We start from the raw sequence: 19902 nt of genomic DNA on the forward strand, positions 1-19902 counted from the left end.
AGGTGGCACTCGGTCGGTCTCCCGGCCGCCTCCGCCCCCCTCTCGTCGAAGATGGCCGCTGGAGCGAAAGGCCGGCTTCCCCCTCCCCGAGGCGAGACCTCCCCTTTCTGGCTCCACCAGCGCGGCTTAAAAAAATAAAATAAATAAATTGCACGCACACATACGTCGGGAAAAAAATGCACATAGATAGACCAACAACCAACCGGCCCTCCTTTCCATTTTTTATAGTCGCTTGCAAGAGGCGGAGGAGGCGTGCCGGCTTAGAACGCCGCCTCCCCCGTCTCCTCCTCCCGGTTTGCAACTGGCAACGCCGGGCCGGCCAATCAGCGCTCGAGCCGGCTCCGGGCACCGTTCCATTTCGGAATGTTGATACAGCGAGCGGACCAATGGCGTGCGGCAGAGAGAAATGTGTGTGTGTGTGAGTGCGCGCGCGTGTGTTTTTTTTTTAACCCGGCTCCCTCCGCTTGCACGAGCTCCGAGGGGGCGGGAGGAGGAGGAGGAAAAGCCGAAGGCAGCGCGGGCAGCAGGCGGTGGGGCAGCAGAGGGGGGCGTGGTCCGGGGGGAGCCTCTCTCTCTCTCTCTCTCCCTCGCTTGGCTGGCTGGCGGGAGGGAAAGTCTGGGAGGCAGCGCGGGGGGCTTCACCCCGCACAGCTTCTGCGGCGGCCCCCCTCGCCCTCGGCGGGGAAGGGGGCTTGCAGGCCCCCTCCTCCTCCTCCCCCCCCCCCGATCATGGAGCCCAAGCCGCGTCTTTTCAAACGCCTCGCCTCCTCCGGCGGCAGGATCTGCTCCCCGCCGCCCGGCTTGACGTCCGCCGGACCCTGTTGCCCCGACGGCAGCCCCCCGCCGCCCGGCTTGTGCTGCGGGGTGATCTCCGCCTCCTGCAAGCCGCTCGCCTCCCCGTACCCCCCTTCCTCCTCCTCCTCCGAGGCAGCCAGCAACGCCGTCTACACGGTGCTGGTGGAAGATCCGGCGTCGATCCGAAGGAGGTCCCGGCGCAGGAGCTGCGAGGACGGCGCCGGCAGGAGCTCCCCGGCCGGCAGCAAAGGCAGGCTGCAGCTTTTGCAAAAGGTAAGAAGCGGCGGCAACTTCGCTCTCCCGCCCCGTCTGGTCCCGTCCCGTGTCGCTGCTGCTCCCGGCCTCGGCCGCGCTGTCGGATCTGGCGAAGGAGAAGCGGGTGGGTGTGTCCCGCCATGGCGCACAGGAGCACGGAGGGCGGGCGAGAGACGCAGGCGACTAGCTGAAGTTGCAAAGACTCGACGGCCGTGGGCTTCGCGGCGCTGCTGCTTCCTTCGTGGACTTTTGGGGCGGAGAAAGAGATACGGCCGTCCTGCGCAGGGGAGGCCAGGAGTGCGGGGCGTGTGTAGGGAATATTATTTTTGCAGAGATCGGAAAAAGGAGAGTCCCCAACGCGTTTGGCAAGAAACTGCTTAGAGCCTTGGAGGCGGATTTCGGTTGCGGGGGGTGGGGTGCATTATATTTGCAAACGGGGGGGAGGGGAACCACCCAGAGCCATGCATGGCAGCTGGAGGGTGGGACCGGGAAGTTGCATAGGGAGGGTGGGCTGGAGGAGCGGCCCTTACACGAAGCCACTGAGAGCCGCCGCGGTTGCTTGCAAAATAAAGAAGTCCCGGGTGGGTTGGACAGACCCGGCTTCTTTGCAGACGGCACCCGAGCGCGCGCGCACCCTTTTCCCCTAGGATCGGAGAGCGGAGACTAGCCGCGCAGTGCGATCCTTGGAGTGCTTTACTCGGCCGTCAATTCCAAATAGTAGCTGGGGGCTCCGCTAGGCCCCCGAAGCAAAAGGGCCGGTGGCAGCGCCGAGCCCCTGCCCCGCTGCGCTTGCAAAGGGAGACCGTGCGCGCCGTCGGGCCGAGCTGGCAAACCCCGGCGAAAAGTTTGATTCCCCTTCGCGAAAAGATGGCGCCTCTCGCTGCTTGCTTTGCTTGCGCTGAAAGTTTTGATCGAGGGGAGGGAATAGCAATAGGCCGGGACGTGGAGCGGAGCTGCAGAGAGCCGCCTTTTCTTTCTCTCTCTCTCTCTCTCTCTCTCTCTCTTTTTTCCGCCCGAGCCCATCCCCGCCCCATCGGGTCTCCACCCCTGCATGGCGGGGCGCGAGCTGCTCGGAGGGACGGGCCATCAATCACTCTGCAGAACAGGCACCGCGCTGGGCCAGGAAGGGAGGGAGGGCCCACCGGGGTGGGTGGGCTCGGCCTCGGTTGGTGGGTGGGGGAAACAGCAGCGCCCGCCTCCGGAGCGCTTCGCTGGGGATTCACACGTGCGCCTTGCAGGGGGCGGGGAGGCGTCGCTTCTGGATTCGGCTGGGAGTCCGAAAAGACGAGTTGAGTCGGAGGCGGCGGCGGGCAGAATCTGGGGCTCGTGGGAGTTGGAGGCCAGAACATCTGCAGGGCACCTGCTTGGCAAAGGCTGGTGCAAATGTTGGGCCTTGATTATGCCTGCGTTGCGGGAGGGGTGGACTAGATGAGCTTTGGTGGTCCCTTGTAGGAAAAGGTCTGCTGGACCAGGCCTGTGGCCCGCCTTGCCCAGTACCTTCTCTCCTCCAGCAGTTTGCAGTGTCCCATTTGGAATAAAAAGGTAAAGGGACCCCTGACCATTAGGTCCATTCGTGGACGACTCTGGGGTTGTGGCGCTCATCTCGCTTTATTGGCCAAGGGAGCCGGTGTACAGCTTCCAGGTCATGTGGCCAGCATGACTGAGCCGCTTCTGGCGAACCAGAGCAGCGCACATAAATGCCGTTTACCTTCCTGCCAGAGCGGTTCCTATTTATCTATTTGCACTTTGATGTGCTTTCGAACTGCAAGGTTGGCAGGAGCAGGGACCGAGCAATGAGAGCTCACCCCGTCACGGGGATTCGAACCACCGACCTTCTGATCAGCAAGTCCTAGGCTCTGTGGTTTAACCCACAGCGCCACCCGCGTCCCTCCCATTTGGAATACCTCATCTGAAAAGGCCCTACCTGCCTGCAGACTGTCTTGCCAGAGTGGTGCATGCTCTAGTTATCTCTCGCTTGGACTACTGCAATGCGCTCTACGTGGGGCTACCTTTGAAGGTGACCCGGAAATTGCAATTAATCCAGAATGTGGCAGCTAGACTAGTGATGGGAGCAGCTGCTGGGACCACATAACACTGGTCCTGAGAGATGTGCATTGGCTCCCAGTATGTTCAATTCAAAGTGTTGGTGCTGACCTTTAAAGCCCTAAACGGCCTCGGTTCTGTATACCTGAAGGAGCGTCTCCACCTCTATCGTTTAGCCCGGACACTGAGATACAGCACAGAGGGCCTTCTCGTGGTTCCCTCCTTGCGAGAAGTGAGGTTATAGGAAACAAGACAGAGGGCCTTCTTGGCAGTGGCTCCTGTCCTGTGGAACACCCTCCCACCAGATGTCAAAGGAAATAAGCAGCTATCTTATTTTTAAAAGACAGCTGAAGGCAGCCCTGTTTAGGGAAGTTTTTAATATTGAATACTGTATTGTTTTTAACATTTGATTGGGAGCCGCCCAGAGTGGTTGGGGAAACTCAGCCAGATGGGTGGGGTATAAATAATAAATTGTTATTATTTTATTATTATTGTTTAGTTGGAAAGGGGCAAGCGAAATGATCAAGCTGGTGGAATGAGAAAAGGTTCCAGTGTCTGGGACTTTTTAGTTTAGAGAAAAGGCGAATAAGAGGGGATATGGTAAAGGTGTGTGGAAGCATGCACTGCATGTAGAAGGTGGAAATAGAAGAAGTTTTTCCTCCATCGTTATACTGTAAATCATGGCTATTAAAGGAAGCTGAAGGTTGGAAAATTCAGGACAGATTAAGACAATCCTCCTTTGAGCAGCGCATTGTTAAACTGTGGGACTCTCTCCCACATGAGGCAGATTGGGAGCCACCACCAAGAAGACCTCTCCTTTGTTTCCAGCCTCTGAACATCACTTGTAGTGGGGGCATGCACAAGTCGAAACAGGCTTGAAAGTGTCTAGGCAAATTTCAAGAGCCAAAGGGGGCTGGGAGGGATTTTTCAATGAGCTGGGACTTCCATGCTGCTAGGGAATCCTTCCTGAACATGTTCCAGGAATGTTTTATGCAGAGTCATTTCACTCGTCCATTCAGCTCCATGGTCCCTATGCCATGGATGAGGAATGTGTGGCCCTCCAGCTGCTGATAGGCCACACTTGTCCGATTCCTTGACCGTTGACCCTGCAGGCTGGGGCTGATGGGAGTTGGAGTCCAGTAACATCTGGCAGGGACGCAGGTGGCGCTGTGGGTTAAAGCCTCAGTGCCTAGGGCTTGCCGATCGAAAGGTCGGCGGTTCGAATCCCTGCGGCGGGGTGCGCTCCCTCTGCTCGGTCCCAGCGCCTGCCAACCTAGCAGTTCGAAAGCACCTCCGGGTGCAAGTAGATAAATAGGGACCGCTTACCAGCGGGAAGGTAAACGGCGTTTCCGTGTGCGGCTCTGGCTCTGGCCAGAGCAGCGATGTCACGCTGGCCACGTGACCCGGAAGTGTCTCCGGACAGCGCTGGCCCCTGGCCTCTTAAGTGAGATGGGCGCACAACCCCAGAGTCTGTCAAGACTGGCCCATACGGGCAGGGGTACCTTTACCTTTACCTTTAACATCTGGCAGGCCAGAGGTGCCCCATTCCTGGTCACGGTGTGCTTGCACCTCTCCAGGATTTTGGATTGGAAGTTTATTTTTATTATTTGCATTAATTTATTAAATTTATATACCACACTTCACTACAATATCTCAGGGCGGTTCACGGAATAAAATACAAGTTAAAAACAAGTAAATAATTAAAACAAAAAGAACTAAATAATTTTGCTTCCCACAGACGCACTGTAGAATATTAATCAGCCAAAGGCCTGGTTGAAGAAGAACATGTTTGTCTGGCGCCTATAGACGTATAATGTGTGTTTAGGGAAGTTTTTAATGACTGATGTTTTAATGTATTTTTAATCTTTTGTTGGAAGCAACCCAGAGTGGCTGGGGAATCCCAGCCAGATGGATGGGATAGAAAATAATAATAATAATAATAATAATAATAATAATAATAATAATAATGGTCCCCGGCTAGCCTCCCTGGAGAGAGCAGTCCACAGATGGGGAGCCACTGCAGAAAAGGCCCTGTTCTTGTGTTGCCGCCTTCTGGATCTCTCACGGAGGAGGCGCATGAAGAAGGGGCCCAGATAGTGATCGCAGTGTCCGGATCGGTGCATATGGGGAGAGGCGGTCCCCCTGAGCCATTTAAGGCTTTATAGGTCAAACCCAGCACTTCAAATTGGGCTCAGAAATTAAGTGGCAGCCAGTGCAAGGATCGGTGCAAGATGCTCAAACCGTCTTGCTCAACCTGGCCTGCCGAACTCTGTGCCGGCTGAAACTTCCAAACCGTCTCCAGAGGCAGTCCTGCAGTAATCTAGAGGTTACCAGTGTGTAGACAGGGTTAGGCCAAGGTGCTCTGCCACTGAGGTGAAACCCCTCTCTGAATGGTGAGGGTTGCCCACCCATCCCCGAAGAAGTGAGGGGCAAAGTTCATGGGTGAAATCGCTCTCTTAGGGAACCGTCATGTCTCAGGGTCTCCAAGCAGAGATGGGAGGCTGGTGGCTTTGGTGTTTTAACAGGCCCCCAAGGCCAGCCCCAGTGGGATTCGTTGGGGCTTCTAGGCTGGGGCTGGGTCCCTGTGATTTAGTGTGATGGAAGCCATGGCTTTTGGGGGGTTTCACCCAAGCCTTGCTACCTTTTGAGTTGGTGGCCGGGTGCTCTTGAGAATAAGCAAGGTTTCGTGCAAGAGTGGAGAATCTGCTATCATTCAGATGCTGTTGGGCTGAAGCTAACAAAAAAGGTGCTATAATTAATATTACACACAAACAATGCATATTTATCTTCGCACACCTATAAACATAAGCACCCCATTAAATCCTTAATAGGCCAATGCTAATATGCCAAACATAATAACACTATAAGCCAAACGTTTATTTGGTACTGCTCTGGTGTGTTGTTGAAAACATTACAATTCTACTAGTACAAATATTTCAAGGTCAGCCCTTCATCAAACCACCCTTTTTCTGATTTTCTCCATCTGCCCCCAAAGTAATGTGTATGTGTGTGTTTTTTTGAGGGGGGTGTCCCTTTTTCATCCTCTTGCCCCCTAACTTCCATCCTCCCTGGTAGGGCTGGGTGATGTTTTTCAGCATAATGATATATCGCCAGCTAAACATCACAATATATTGAATATATCACAGTGTCTGAAATAAGGATGGAGGTCTCACGGTTTTCCCCGCATTGTGATTTTTGCATAGCGTAACACACACTCACACACCATGATTCATAATATATATCCAGGTCTCAAATCATGAAACCGATATCACAATATGGACCAGTTTTGGACAATATATTGCCCTTGCCTGCTGGTGCAGATGGAAATGGGATTCTAGCTCCTATTTTAGCAGGTCAACAGTACCACTGAATGTCCACTAGATGGACGCTGCTGTGATTCACTCCTGGGACACATATTTTCTCCCTGGGCTTTTTTAAAAGTGGGAAGATGGTGTGGGATAATTGGTTGTGAGGCTGGAGGCAGAGTCATGCACACTTCCTTCGAAATTTGCCTTTGTATCCTTTCTCCAGCCTTAACCTGACGTGCAACAGGTTTCACCAGCTTCGTAGTCATGAGGTCTAGAAACTTGGTGGTGTGCTTTTAATTGTTTTGTTAGAGTTGAGGTTCTTCGAAAGCTGAGGTTCTAGAATTGTACGACTGCCTACATCACCGGTCAGAGCTTTGGAACCGGTGCTGAGGTTGGTCCAGAGAGGTCCAGTCTGCTGCAGTGGTCGGATTCTGTAGACAGATGCAGCCGTGCTCAGCTCTCCTGTTTAAAAAAAAGAAAGCTCTCTGGGAAGCTGACTCCTTGCAGCATCGAGTTCATACCAGCAGATGGGCTCGTCTGAGTTTGAGCTGCAGGGTGGCAGCTGAGCGTTGGAGAGTTTTCCAATTTGGTGTCGTCTACGAGTAATCTCTTAGTGCGGAGTGAGATAAGCTAAGAAGGACAGGAATTAAGACCGGGATGGGGGAGGGAAGGTACATTTATTTTTTGACTATTTAGAGCATTTGTAACCTGCTCCTCAGCCAATAAGGCTCAGCCAATAAGGCTCCCAGAGCAGCTTACATCACCATCATCATTTATATACCGCCCTTCATCCGAAGATCTTGAGACGGTTCGCAAGATAAAAATACAGGATAGAAGCACAAAATAAATAGTAAAAACAATTGCCCTGCAGACTTACAATCTTTAAAAAAACAACCAAAAACCCACAGCACACAAGGAGAGAGGATCAGGGAGGGAAGAGGAAAACAAAAACCCAGGCAACAATATCTGAACAGTTGTTCCTCTAATATCCAGGTGCAGGATGTGCCTGTTGGATCTCTTGCAAAGCAGGTGGAAGGAGCCTTGCTTCCCAGCTCTCCCACGAATGGAGCGACTGCCCCCAAGTGACATAGCAATAGTTTCTGCAGGTTACAGGAGGGGGGGTGTCCTCCCAGCCCTACTGGGAGAAGCTGGGAATGGAATCTGGGACCTTTTGCATCCGAGGTGTGTGCTCTAACGTTTTGCTGCGGCCCTTGCCCAGACAGGTGCTGCTGGCTTGCCCAGTGTGTATCATTTCTCGCAACCTCGCTCTCGGACTGCTGCAATCCAGGGCTTTTCTGTTGACCTGGGTTGGCTGATATCAGGGATGGGGAATCATCCCTTGCCTTCCAAGGGCCGCATTCCCTTCCAGACCATGTCTGAGGGCCACACGGCAGGGTTGAGCAGGGCTTGGGGGGGGGAGTGGGTGGAGCATCGAATGCAAATTAAATGCCTAGTTTCTACACATACTGGCCAATGGGATTTTTTTTTTTTTTTTAAGATTTCTGGGACCCATCCAAGTCGCCCTCAATGGCTGGTGTGTGGGGGGGTGGCCTGTGGAGAGTGTCAAGGGCCAGACAGGGCATCCTGGGGGCCACATTCAGCTGCAGGGTCTGAGGGTCCCCACTAGGGCTGGGCAATATCTGGTTTTCAACATCGTGATGTACCACAAGCTAAACATCGCAATACAGTCAGACCTCGGGTTACAGCCGCTTCAGGTTGCGTTTTTTCAGGTTACGGACCACCAAAACCCAGAAGTACTGGAACAGGTTACTTCTGGGTTTCGGCGGATGCGCAGAAGTGCTAAATCGTGCTTTGTGCATGCACAGAAGCGCTGAATTGCAACCCACACATGCGCAGACACAGGTTGTGAACGCTGCGGGTTGCGAATGTACATTCCGCGCGGATCACGTTCGCAACCTGAGCGCCCACGATATACAGTGGTACCTCGGGTTAAGTACTTAATTCGTTACGGAGGTCTGTTCTTAACCTGAAGCACCACTTTAGCTAATGGGGCTGCTGTGCTGCCGCCACGCGATTTCTGTTCTCATCCTGGAGCAAAGTTCTTAACCCGAGGTACTATTTCTGCGTTAGTGGAGTCTGTAACCTGAAGCGTATGTAACCTGAAGCGTATGTAACCCAAGGTACCACTGTCCAGTGGTACCTCTGGTTGCAAATGGGATCTGTTCCGGATCCCAGTTTGCAACCTGAGCAGAACGCAACTCGCATATGTGTATGTGCGTGACCTCATTTTGAGCGTCTGCGCGAGCGGTGAAACCCGAAAGTAATCCTTTCCGGTACTTCCGGGTCACCGTGGGACACAACCTGAAGCAAACACAACACGCGGTATGACTGTATCACGATGTCTGAAATAAGGGTGGAGCTAGGCAGAGGCACTGGCTGGCTGGAGAAGAGGAGGTTAAGGGGTGATATGATAGCCATGTTCAAATATATAAAAGGATGTCACATAGAGGAGGGAGAAAGGTTGTTTTCTGCTGCTCCAGAGAAGCGGACATGGAGCAATGGTTCCAAACTACAAGAAAGAAGATTCCACCTAAACATTAGGAAGAACTTCCTGACAGTAAGAGCTGTTCGACAGTGGAATTTGCTGCCAAGGAGTGTGGTGGAGTCTCCTTCTTTGGAGGTCTTTAAGCAGAGGCTTGACAACCATATGTCAGGAGTGCTCTGATGGTGTTTCCTGCTTGGCAGGGGGTTGGACTCGATGGCCCTTGTGGTCTCTTCCAACTCTATGATTCTATGGACAGTTTTTCCCGCATTGTGATTTTTGCCAGCGCCTGCTCTTGTGATTCGCTGCCTCCTGCAGGAGAGAGGGGAGAGCTGAACTGGCGCAGTGAACAGCACCTGCAGGAATCGGAGCAGCATTGGCTGGCATCATGTTTCCCCCCACATTTTGATTTTTGCATGCATTCCCCCCCCCCCAATGATTCGCGATGTATTACCAGGCCCAAAATTGTGAAACCAATACAGTGGTACCTCGGGTTAAGTACCGTACTTAATTCGTTCTGGAGGTCCGTTCTTAACCTGAAACTGTTCTTAACCTGAAGCACCACTTTAGCTAATGGGGCCTCCTCCTGCTGCTGCCGCACTGCCGGAGCACGATTTCTGTTCTCATCCTGAAGCAAAGTTCTTAACCCGAGGTACTATTTCTGGGTTAGTGGAGTCTGTAACCTGAAGCGTATGTAACCCAAGGTACCACTGTATCACAATATGGACTTCAAACCTGTTTTCGATGATATATTGATCTATCACCCAGGCCTTTCTTTCCCCCCCATTGATATGTTGGCTTAATCCTTAATACTTTCTGCAAAAGCAGATTGTCACAGGTTTGCCGGGTTACCCTCTTCTTACCCCCCTGTTCCTTAAAGCGAAGCTGCTCAATATTTGTGGCATTTATTAGACTTGCAAACCAGAACATAAAAGCCACAGCAAAGGGAGCAGTTTGTAGTTTAGCTGACTCTGGCTTTCCTGGTCAGCTCCTTCAGAAGTGGATAGGTGTTCTAAAGGATTACTGAGCTCAAAAGCCTATCCACATAAAGATAGATGGATTGATAGACCCCGGAGGTGCAACTGAACTGCTGTGTTCCTGCTGCCTGGTGTGCGTAGATTTTTAGCGCGAGTGCAGAAGAGGAATCGGCCTCCATGTTAGAACACGCTTATCAGTCCTGAACGGGCTTTGCTGGCTGGGGTAGCCTGGATTTCAGTTGCAATAAGGCCAAGCTCGCTGCTGCTTTTGTCTGCACCTGCTCTGTTTATCTAAGATAAAGTCAAGGGCTCCTGAGCTTTAAGAACAAGAGCCAAGCCCTTCCTGGCTGTTCACATGCATGACCGGGGGTGGGGGGTGGGGGGTGGGTGGGTTCTTTTTTAAAAAAGAACACCAATACAGTGGTACCTCGGGTTAAGTACTTAATTCGTTCCAGAGGTCTGTTCTTAACCTGAAACTGTTCTTAACCTGAACCACCACTTTAGCTAATGGGCCTCCTGCTGCCGCTGCGCTGCCGGAGCACAATTTCTGTTCTCATCCTGAAGCAAAGTTCTTAACTTGAAGCACTATTTCTGGGTTAGCGGAGTCTGTAACCTGAAGCGTATGTAACCTGAAGCGTATGTAACCTGAAGCGTATGTAACCTGAGGTACCACCGTACAAGCAGAACCACAGAAATAATAGAAGGCCATGTGTAATAATAATAATAATAATAATAATAATAATAATAATTTATTATTTATACCCCGCCCATCTGGCTGGGTTTCCCCAGCCACTCTGGGCGGCTTCCAGCAGAATATTAAAATACAAAACCTATTAAACATTAAAAGCTTCCCTAAACAGGGCTGTCTTCAGATGTCTTCTAAAAGTCCGGTAGTTGTTTTTCTCTTTGACATCTGGAGTTCCATAGGGCGGGTGCCACCACAGAAAAGGCCCTCTGCCTGGTTCCCTGTAGCTTTGCTTTTCGCAGTGAGGGAACCGCCAGAAGGCCCTCGGCATTGGACCTCAGTGTCTGGGTAGAACGATGGGGGTGGAGACGTTCCTTCAGGTATACTGGACCGAGGCCCTTTAGGGCTTCAAAGGTCAGCACCAACACTTTGAATTGTAAAAGAAGAGAGAGAGAAACAGATGTCTTCATCACAATTATCTTGGGGCCCAGAGCTGGATGTCAAAATAAGGTAGCAACCTTTCGCTACCCCGCTGTGCTATGTGACGTTGATCTGCGGAACTCACCGCCACAGGACGGGATGTGGTGGCAAGCGATTCTCTTGGGCTGAAAGGAGCTGGGCAAACACTCTCAAGGGTTATGGCCAGCTGTTGCTGTTGATTTGCTACCTGCGTCCTCTGTGTCCTTTTCCAGAGTCCTGCCCAGTGCAGTGGGAAGGGGCTTCCGGCGGAAGCGGAGCTGATCAACGGGAGGCCGAGGCACCTGTCCGATCCCTTGGTGCCGAAGCGGCTGGAGGATGAGGCAGCGGCACTCCGACTGCTGGATCAGGGCCCCCTGCATCATTCAGCCTACATCCCAGTGCCCAGGCAAAGGTAGGGTCGTTGGAGAAAAGTTATTTTGGGTTTCTGGAGGGGGTAGTTCCTTCCTGAGTCTCATTTATTGCAAAGTTCATTGAATGGTGGGAATTGGAAGGAAAATGCACCGGTTTAGTGAAGGGCTGGTATCTTATCCATCGCTCGCAGTGGCTTGCTTTGCTGCATTTGGAAAACCTTCGGGCCATGTCGTTGGCCTTGAGCGCTGGGGATTTCCCTGAAAACTAGTTTGGTGGCCGCAGCGGAGGAGCGCAGCTTGTTTTTGCTGCGGGCACTGCTTTCTCCAACTCCACTGCGAACATATTGGCACCTGCTTTTCAGGATAGCTTGTTAGGTGCTGCATTCCTCTGGAGGGTTTTGTCACCCTTCTGTCGCCTTCTAAATCCTGCCCATGGACGGTCCGGGAATCAGCGTGTTTTTACATGAGTAGAATGTGTGCTTTTATTTAAAATGCATCTCTGGGTTATTTGTGGGGCCTGCCTGGTGTTTTTACATGAGTAGAACGTGTGCTTTTTATTTAAAATACATCTCTGGGTTATTTGTGGGGCATAGGAATTCATTCATCCCCCCCCCCCCCATATAGTCTGGCCCTCCACAAGGTCTGAGGGACAGTGGACCGGCCCCCTGCTGAAAATGTTTGCTGACCCCTGTGTTAAACGTTGATCAGGATGGGTCCCCGCTGGGTGCAGCTGCCATTGCTTTTGTTCTCAACTTCTTAGTGTCCTTGGTGTTTGCCAGGGCCGCAGCCTCTAATTCAGGGGTCAGCAAACTTTTTCAGCAGGGGGCCAGTCCACTGTCCCTCAGACCTTGTGGGGCGGCCGGACTATATTTTTTGAGGGGAAATGAATGAATTCCTGTGCCCCACAAATAACCCAGAGATGCATTTTAAATAAAAAGACACATTCTGCTCATGTAAACACACACTGATTCACAAACAGTCTGTGGGCTGGATTTAGAAGGCGATTGGGCCGGATTTGGCCCCTGGGCCTTAGTTTACCTAAAGGTAAAGGGACCCCTGACCATTAGGTCCAGTCGTGGCCGACTCTGGGGTTGCGGCGCTCATCTCGCTTTATTGGCCAAGGGAGCCGGCGTACAGTTTCCAGGTCATGTGGCCAGCATGACTAAGCCGCTTCTGGTGAACTAAAGCAGCGCACGGAAGCGCCGTTTACCTTCCTGCCAGAGCGGTACCTATTTATCTACTTGCACTTTGAGGTGCTTTCGAACTGCTAGGTTGGCAGGAGCAGGGAACGAGCAACGGGAACTCACCCCGTCGCGGGGATTCAAACCGCTGACCTTCTGATCGGCAAGTCCTAGGCTCTGTGGTTTAACCCACAGCGCCACCCCCGTCCGTTAAGTTTACCTACCCATGCTCTAATTCAGATGTTAGCAAACTTTTTCAGCTGTGGGCCGGTCCACCATCCCTCAGACCATGTGGGGGGCCGGACTATATTTTGGAGGGGGAAAAAATGAACAAATTCCTGTGCCCCACAAATAACCCAGAGATGCTTTTTAAATAAAATGACACATTCTACTCATGTCAAAACACACTGATTCCTGGACCGTCCGCGGGCCGGATTGAGAAGGTGATTGGGCCGGATCTGGCCCCCGGGCCTTAGTTTACCTACCCTCATTCAACCCCTGGTTGAAGCAGGGACCTGGGAGAGCTTCTTTGCCCTCACATCTGGCAAGAGGTCTTGCAACACTGAGTTCTCCGTTCCGGAATCTCGGACGGCCTTTTCCAGGACGCTCCATTATGTTCCCCCTCCCGGTTTTTTATTCCCTCTTCGCACTCCACCCCCCCTCCCCAGCTCACCAGAACCAAACACACTCATCAGTCTGTGGCGGCTGAAAAGGAGTTTTCTCTTTGTATTTGTGGTTAAGGTACATAGACTGTTGCTATGATTTGTTGGAAGGAGGTGGTTTTTATTCTGATGGAGCGTAGAAGAGTTGTCCTGCCTAGAGGTGGCACCTTAGACTCCTACCTTTGCTTACCTGGAGCAGCTGAGTTTTGCAGAATCGAGGACAGTGGGGATGCTATCTTCAGCCCAGGGTAGGATGAAGTTGCTTTCTGGAGACCATACCTCTGTGTTGAAATTTGCCCCCTTATCAGTATCTGCCAGTTTCGTGGCCATGCCAATCGGCTTCATGCCACGGCTGATATTTTTTCCTCCGCTGATGTAATAATATGAAGAAACACCCTTAATGGTCAAAGTGCACCCCACACTTTAACACCTGCAGCTTTTTAAACTTGTAAGTGCGTGTGGGGTGTGTGGGTGTGTTTGTTTATTAATATGCTGCGCAGTTTTGTGATTTTATGTTGTAAACCGCTCTGTGATCCTTTGATTAAGGGTGGTATAGATATTGAATAAATAAAGTAATAGTAAATAATTAACTTGTTGGGTTCTTAAGAAGCTGGAATGTAGAAGGAGATATATAATATTTCTGGACATATGGAAAAACCCAAGGGGTTGGGTGGGTGGGTGGGTTGGAGAATCAGATTTTGGAAGGGAAATTGACTTTATGCAAATATATCCTTTCTTATAATACCTAAATTTCCTCTTAACATTTGGTGTATGGTGAATAACTTGAGTCAGCCTCTACAGTTGTACTGTATGGCATATTTATTGAATTATTAAATCTTGCATATTTTTATTTATTTATTTAGAAAATTTATATCCTGACTATTGATGGAATGATCATCAAGACAGCTTGCAATACACTTTAGTAGCATACATAAACTCCAGATGGAAGGAAGTTAGACTTTCTGGGGTTTGTGGGGCTTATTTCCAGGCAGGTGTGGAAAGAGTTGCAGCCGTTGTCTTACTGAAACAATTCTAAATTTATCACATGTCCGAGATGAAACTGCAGGTTGCTGCTCTAAGTATATCTTAGTTCTTCCCAGTAGGAAAAACAGAAATGATGAACGTTTCCATGAAAAAGGAAAAAGAAAGAAAGGGTTACCTGGGCTTAGAAACAGTATGTAAGAATGCAGAGATGGAAAATAGCTAAGGATGCATTGACACTGTATGTGTGTGTGTGTGTGTGTGTGTGTGTGTGTGTGTGTATGTGTATATGTGTGTGTGTGTGTGTGTGTGTGTGTGTGTGTGTGTATATATATATATATATATATATATATATATATATATAATCATGGCTTTCCTAAAAGAATTCTGGGAACTGTAGTTTGTTCAGGATGCTGTGAGTTGTTAGGAGACTCTTAATCCTCTTCCAAAACTACATTTCCCAGAGTTTGTAGGGAAGAGGGATTGACTGCTAAACCACTCTGAGAATTATATATCTGGGAGAGGAATAACAAACTACACTTCCCAGGATTCTTTGCGAGAGGGGAGCCATGACTGCTTAAAGTGTAATCACAGGGCTTTAAATTCATGATGAGAATGTGGCCTACATTCAGAATAGCTGGTTTTTGCCGCAGTTTCCATGTTTACTCGGGAGCAAGTTCCACCAAGTTCAGGCATGTCCAAAGTCCATTTTGGGGACCCAATCCGGCCCCCCGGCCGGTTTTTTCCAGCCCCTGTGGCAGTTTATTTATTGTAGTCAAATCCTAAAAAAAGAAAATTCCCCAAAAAACTCAACAGCTTAAACCCTAAAAAAAACCTCAACAACAACTTCTATTTCTTCTTTTTAATATAATTTTTTTATTGACCAAGCAAAGTCTTAAAATACATGCAGTACCAGCAAACAAACATAGAAATTTTTGAGAGTATACATACCAAAGAACAAAAATAAAGCAAAATAGAAAAGGGGGGGGGAGAGAAAAAAAGAAAAGAAAGAGGAATAAAAGTATGAATAGAGTAAAAAACATAGTAGTACAGTGGTGCCTCGCAAGACGAAAAGAATCCGTTCCGCGATTCTCTTCGTCTAGCGGTTTTTTCGTCTTGCGAAGCAAGCCCATTGACGGCTTAGCGGATTAGCGCTATTAGCGGCTTAGCGGATAAGCAGATAAGCGGCTTAGCGGCTTAGAAAAAGGGGGGGAAAGGGAAAAAAAGTCGGAAAAACTTGCAATACATTTTCGTCTTGCGAAGCAAGCCCATAGGAAATTCGTCTTGCGAAGCGCCTCCAAAACGGAAAACCCTTTCGTCTAGCGGGTTTTTCGTCTTGCGAGGCATTCGTCTTGCGGGGCACCACTGTATGTCATATTTCAGTTAGCAAAAAAAAGAAACTTTGGACTATTAAAAGCGCATCAACTTTGGTCGGCCGTCACACATATTCACTTCATCAAATCTGGCCCTCTTAAAAGCAGAGCACTTGTCGCCTGTGCGTAATGATGCCAGTGAGATGCAAAACCTTACTAGAAAGCTCAGCTGAATATTCACAGTGTATTCCTGCTCCTTAAGGGGACGCAGGTGGCGCTGTGGGTTAAAGCCTCAGCGCCTAGGACTTGCCGATCGAAAGGTCGGCGGTTCGAACCCCTGCGGCGGGGTGCGCTCCCGCTGCTCGGTCCCAGCGCCTGCCAACCTAGCAGTTCGAAAGCACCTCCGGGTGCAAGTAGATAAATAGGGACCGCTTACCAGCGGGAAGGTAAACGGCGTTTCCGTGTGCGACTCTGGCTCGCCAGAGCAGCGATGTCACGCTGGCCATGTGACCCGGAAGTGTCTCCGGACAGCACTGGCCCCTGGCCTCTTAAGTGAGATGGGTGCACAACCCCAGAGTCTGTCAAGACTGGCCCGTACGGGCAGGGGTACCTTTACCTTTACCTTTATTCCTGCTCCTTGGTTATATTACACAAAGGTTTTGCTTTGTTTATGTTCCACTCCACCCCGGAAAATAATGTGCTGCATCCCGGGCTTTGCGAGCAAAGTTCCCCTTGTGGAATGGGACTTCCCCTCCCCTTAGGGACCTCCCCCCCGCCAACGCTTTGGGGAAGGTTTTGAGGGTGCACAGAAGGGGAAGTTCTGTTGTGCAAGCAGAAGTCCGTTGCACGAGGGGCTCTGGAAAGGCTCAGATTTATCCTTGGAAAATGTGAGCGCAACTCCGTTAGTCAGCGTCCAAAGTATTTTGATTCTGAACTTCCAGGGGACTGGGATGTCTTGTAAAACAAAAATCTACCCTTTCCCCCTTATGGGGTATCCAAGAGCCCATGTAGAGTCCTTACGTAGGTTCCCTATTGGTAGGAGAAAATAACAGAGGCCAACCAGAGAATATTGAGAAGCAAAGCAGCTCGTAAGCCTGATCTTTATTGATCTGTTGCAACAGGGTCCTCACTCACCAAACGCAGGAGGGAGGAGGAACCCAGAACAATGGCGTGTAAGCCCTTATATAGACTTTTGAAATTGCCACCCTGTAGATCAAGACCACCCCCAGAAACATCATACATACATCAGAGAAGGGGTGTAGCTCAAGACCCCCCCCAGATAAATCATACCTACACCACAGAAAAGGTGGTCTACAGCAGAAATCCGAGTGCTTTGTTTACCTCCTGTCTTCCAGGTTACCTGTTTAATGGTCACTTGATTGGATTGCCTGGGGAGCCTGGCCAGTCTTTTGTAATGATAAATACTTAGTTCCTGAGCCAGGTCACAGCCTCACACCCTATTCATATCCCAAATGTGCCCTTAAGACAGGATTTGTGAGGAAAGAGACAATGGGGAGGTTTCCCACTTTGACCTTGCAGAGAAATCATGTGCTCAGTTTGGGAATAACACTGGTTTCAGGTTGGTCTTCCTGTGCTGAATAAAGGAAGGAATCCAGCCACCGGCTGTAGACCAAAATTATTGCGCAGCAGGTTCAAAAAGTTTCCCACCGTATCCCAGAATACAGTTTGTACAGCATCTGTTATGTATTGAGTTGAATAGGATCCAAAAGGCAGCAGTCTGATTGGTCCTAGAACAATAGGGTCCAGAATTCAGCAGTCTGATTGGTCCACAGGAGCCACCCAATCCAGCTCCAGGTGGAAGTGAATCCGCAACCTGATTGGCCTACAGGTGAATCCCAGAATTAACCAATCACGTGGGGCCCATTGTGTAAATAATGTATATAAAGCAGACATTCTGGGGGAACTTCCATTCCTCACTACTATGAACTGAATAAAGAGCATGAAAGCCATTCTCAACTCCGAGTATATTTCAGCATCATTGCTGCATCACTGACATGTCAGAAAAGGGGAGGGGTTAACCTTGGCAAACATGTCCAGACAAGTCCTTGGTACATGATTAGCATAAGCAGGCACGTCAGGGCAAAACCCAGGTATAAGATTAGCATAGGCAAACACCTCTGAAGTCCCACCACCCAAAGTACAATAGAACTTCCTTTGCATGCCTGGACCCCTTGGCAAGTCCGGTGATGGGATTAGGCTTTCCTTGGCCAACAATCAGCTCAGCAATTGTCACCTCTGGGCACTTCCTGAGGTAGGAGGTGTGTATACATGGAGGAAAAGGGGACCTGGGTGGCACTGTGGGTTAAACCACAGAGCCTAGGACTTGCCGATCAGAAGGTCAGCGGTTCGAATCTCCGCAACGGGGTGAGCTCCCGTTGCTCGGTCCCTGCTCCTCCCAACCTAGCAGTTCGAAAGCACAAAAGTGCAAGTAGATAAATAGGTACCACACCGGCGGGAAAGGTAAACGGTGTTTCCATGCACTGCTCTGGTTCACCAGAAGCGGCTTAGTCATGCTGGCCACATGTACACAGCTGTACGCCGGCTCCTTCGGCCAATAAAGCGAGATGAACGCTGCAACCCCAGAGTCGTCCGCAACTGGACCTAATGGTCAAAGGTCCCTTTACATGGAGGAAACTGGCAAAGGAGTTGATTTTATATGATTTTTAAAGCTAGGTAACTTCTCTGAGCTGTCAAGTTGAAAAGATGCATTTATGCATAATATTTGTAACATTTAACAACTTTAAAGATGTGCCCCCCCCCACGTAATTTCCGTAACAATCTAGGGCTTGGATATGTTGATTTATGGCTGTGAAGCTGCACTTGAAAGTAAGTGGGTGACATTTTTGTTGAAATCCTGGGCGCCAGAGGGTTTGGCAGCAGTGCCTGTCTCTTCCTAAGACTAATGGGAACAGGGTAGATTTCCCTCTGTCCATTGAAGGCTTGATTGTCTGAGACCTGGTGCAGGGCCTTCACTGCTGTGGCTCCCAGATTGTAGAACTCCCTGCCTCAGTGTGCCCAGCTGGCCCCCGGTCAAATAGCATTCTGGTACATTGTAAAGACTTTTTTTTTGGTTTGCCAAGTGTTTTATGAATATTTTCCTACACACTCCCCCCCCCCCCCCCCGCTTCAGTGTGCCTGGCTGTGGTTTCCTTTTACTGCCACGTGGCATTTTGTGTTATCCTGCGATTGTGAGCTGCCTTGAGCTGAAAGGCTGATAAGTAAACGTTTTGATTAATTAAATGAAAAGTATACACAGGAGGTGGGACGCGGGTGGCACTGTGGGTTAAACCACAGAGCCTAGGACTTGCCGATCAGAAGGTTGGCGGTTCGAATCCCCACATGACGGGGTGAGCTCCCATTGCTCAGTCCCTGCTCCTGCCAACCTAGCAGTTCGAAAGCATGTCATAGTGCAAGTAGATAAATAGGTACTGCTCTGGCGGGAAGGTAAACTGCATTTCCGTGCACTGCTCTGGTTTGCCAGAAGCAGCTTAGTCATGCTGGCCACATGACCCGGAAGCCGGCCAATAAAGCGAGATGAGCGCCACAACCCCAGAGTCGGTCACGACTGGACCTAATGGTCAGGGGTCCCTTTACCTTTTATACACAGGAGAAGACGTCTTGCAAACTTGTTCAGCTTGTGTAATGTTCTGCGGGTTGCAGAATCCCGCTTTTTGGCTTGCAGAATTTGGGTTCCTGAGGAGTGGCTGCTGTGAGCTGTTCTTCTCCTGCAGACAATCCCATTTCATACTCCCATGTATGTCCCAAATTATTCTGCCCCCTGAGTTCTCTGCCTTCAGAGTTTTCAGTTTAATGGGGGTGGGCTGGCGTAACTGAGTGCTGGAACGATGGAGGAAGCCGAGTTCGATTTCTGACATCTCCCGGGAACAAGGCTGTGCCTGAGACCCTGAAGAACCATTGGCAATTCGAGCAGAGCTAGGTGGATCACTCAAGAGCGACAGGCCACAGTTCATCTGTAGAGCACATGCTTCGGGTGCAGCAAACATCTGTTTCAATCTTCTGTTGAAAGGATGTTGTTTGAGGCCAGGGTGGATTTGATTTAAATCACGATTTAAATCACTTGTCAGTGAGACTTGATTTAAATCTTTTTTTTCCTTTTTTTAAAAGAAAGACTCATTCTTGCTGGTATAATCTTAATATTTACAACCAGATGAAGGTTTCATTTTTGGAATAATAAATTTTCAGAGTAGTTTTTACAGTTACATCAACAATTACTGATTTGGTTATACCATTAGAAATACATAGACCGATAATTATGACATTATTGTAAGGTTTAATAAGTTAACTGTTTCTATTTGGACAACTTTTCTGCTGTTCTTTACTGGAAGGA

At 49.9% G+C, this 19902-nt stretch overlaps 1 protein-coding gene and 1 long non-coding RNA gene across 3 annotated transcripts in view; one reads left to right on the top strand and one right to left on the bottom strand.

The window, feature by feature from the left end:
- The first annotated feature begins 480 nt into the window (after window positions 1–480).
- SLC2A4RG (SLC2A4 regulator) overlaps window positions 481–19902 on the top strand; it is a 52952-nt gene continuing 33530 nt past the window's right edge. Inside the window, exons 1-2 of one of the 2 annotated variants that reach the window (XM_079979276.1) lie at window positions 481–1068; window positions 11259–11437. In XM_079979276.1, the coding sequence (XP_079835402.1) occupies window positions 730–1068; window positions 11259–11437 (518 nt within the window). In that variant the 5' untranslated portion in view covers window positions 481–729. The remainder of the gene's footprint in view (window positions 1069–11258; window positions 11438–19902) is intronic. The other variant, XM_079979275.1, reaches the window with a different exon arrangement.
- Window positions 8335–19902, bottom strand: part of LOC307218115 — a 281127-nt gene continuing 269559 nt past the window's right edge. The window contains exon 3 of the long non-coding RNA XR_013839786.1: window positions 8335–8422. This is a non-coding gene — a long non-coding RNA (uncharacterized lncRNA). The remainder of the gene's footprint in view (window positions 8423–19902) is intronic.

This window comes from Podarcis cretensis (genome assembly GCF_951804945.1).
Source record: "Podarcis cretensis genome assembly, chromosome: 6".
NCBI lineage: Eukaryota > Metazoa > Chordata > Lepidosauria > Squamata > Lacertidae > Podarcis > Podarcis cretensis.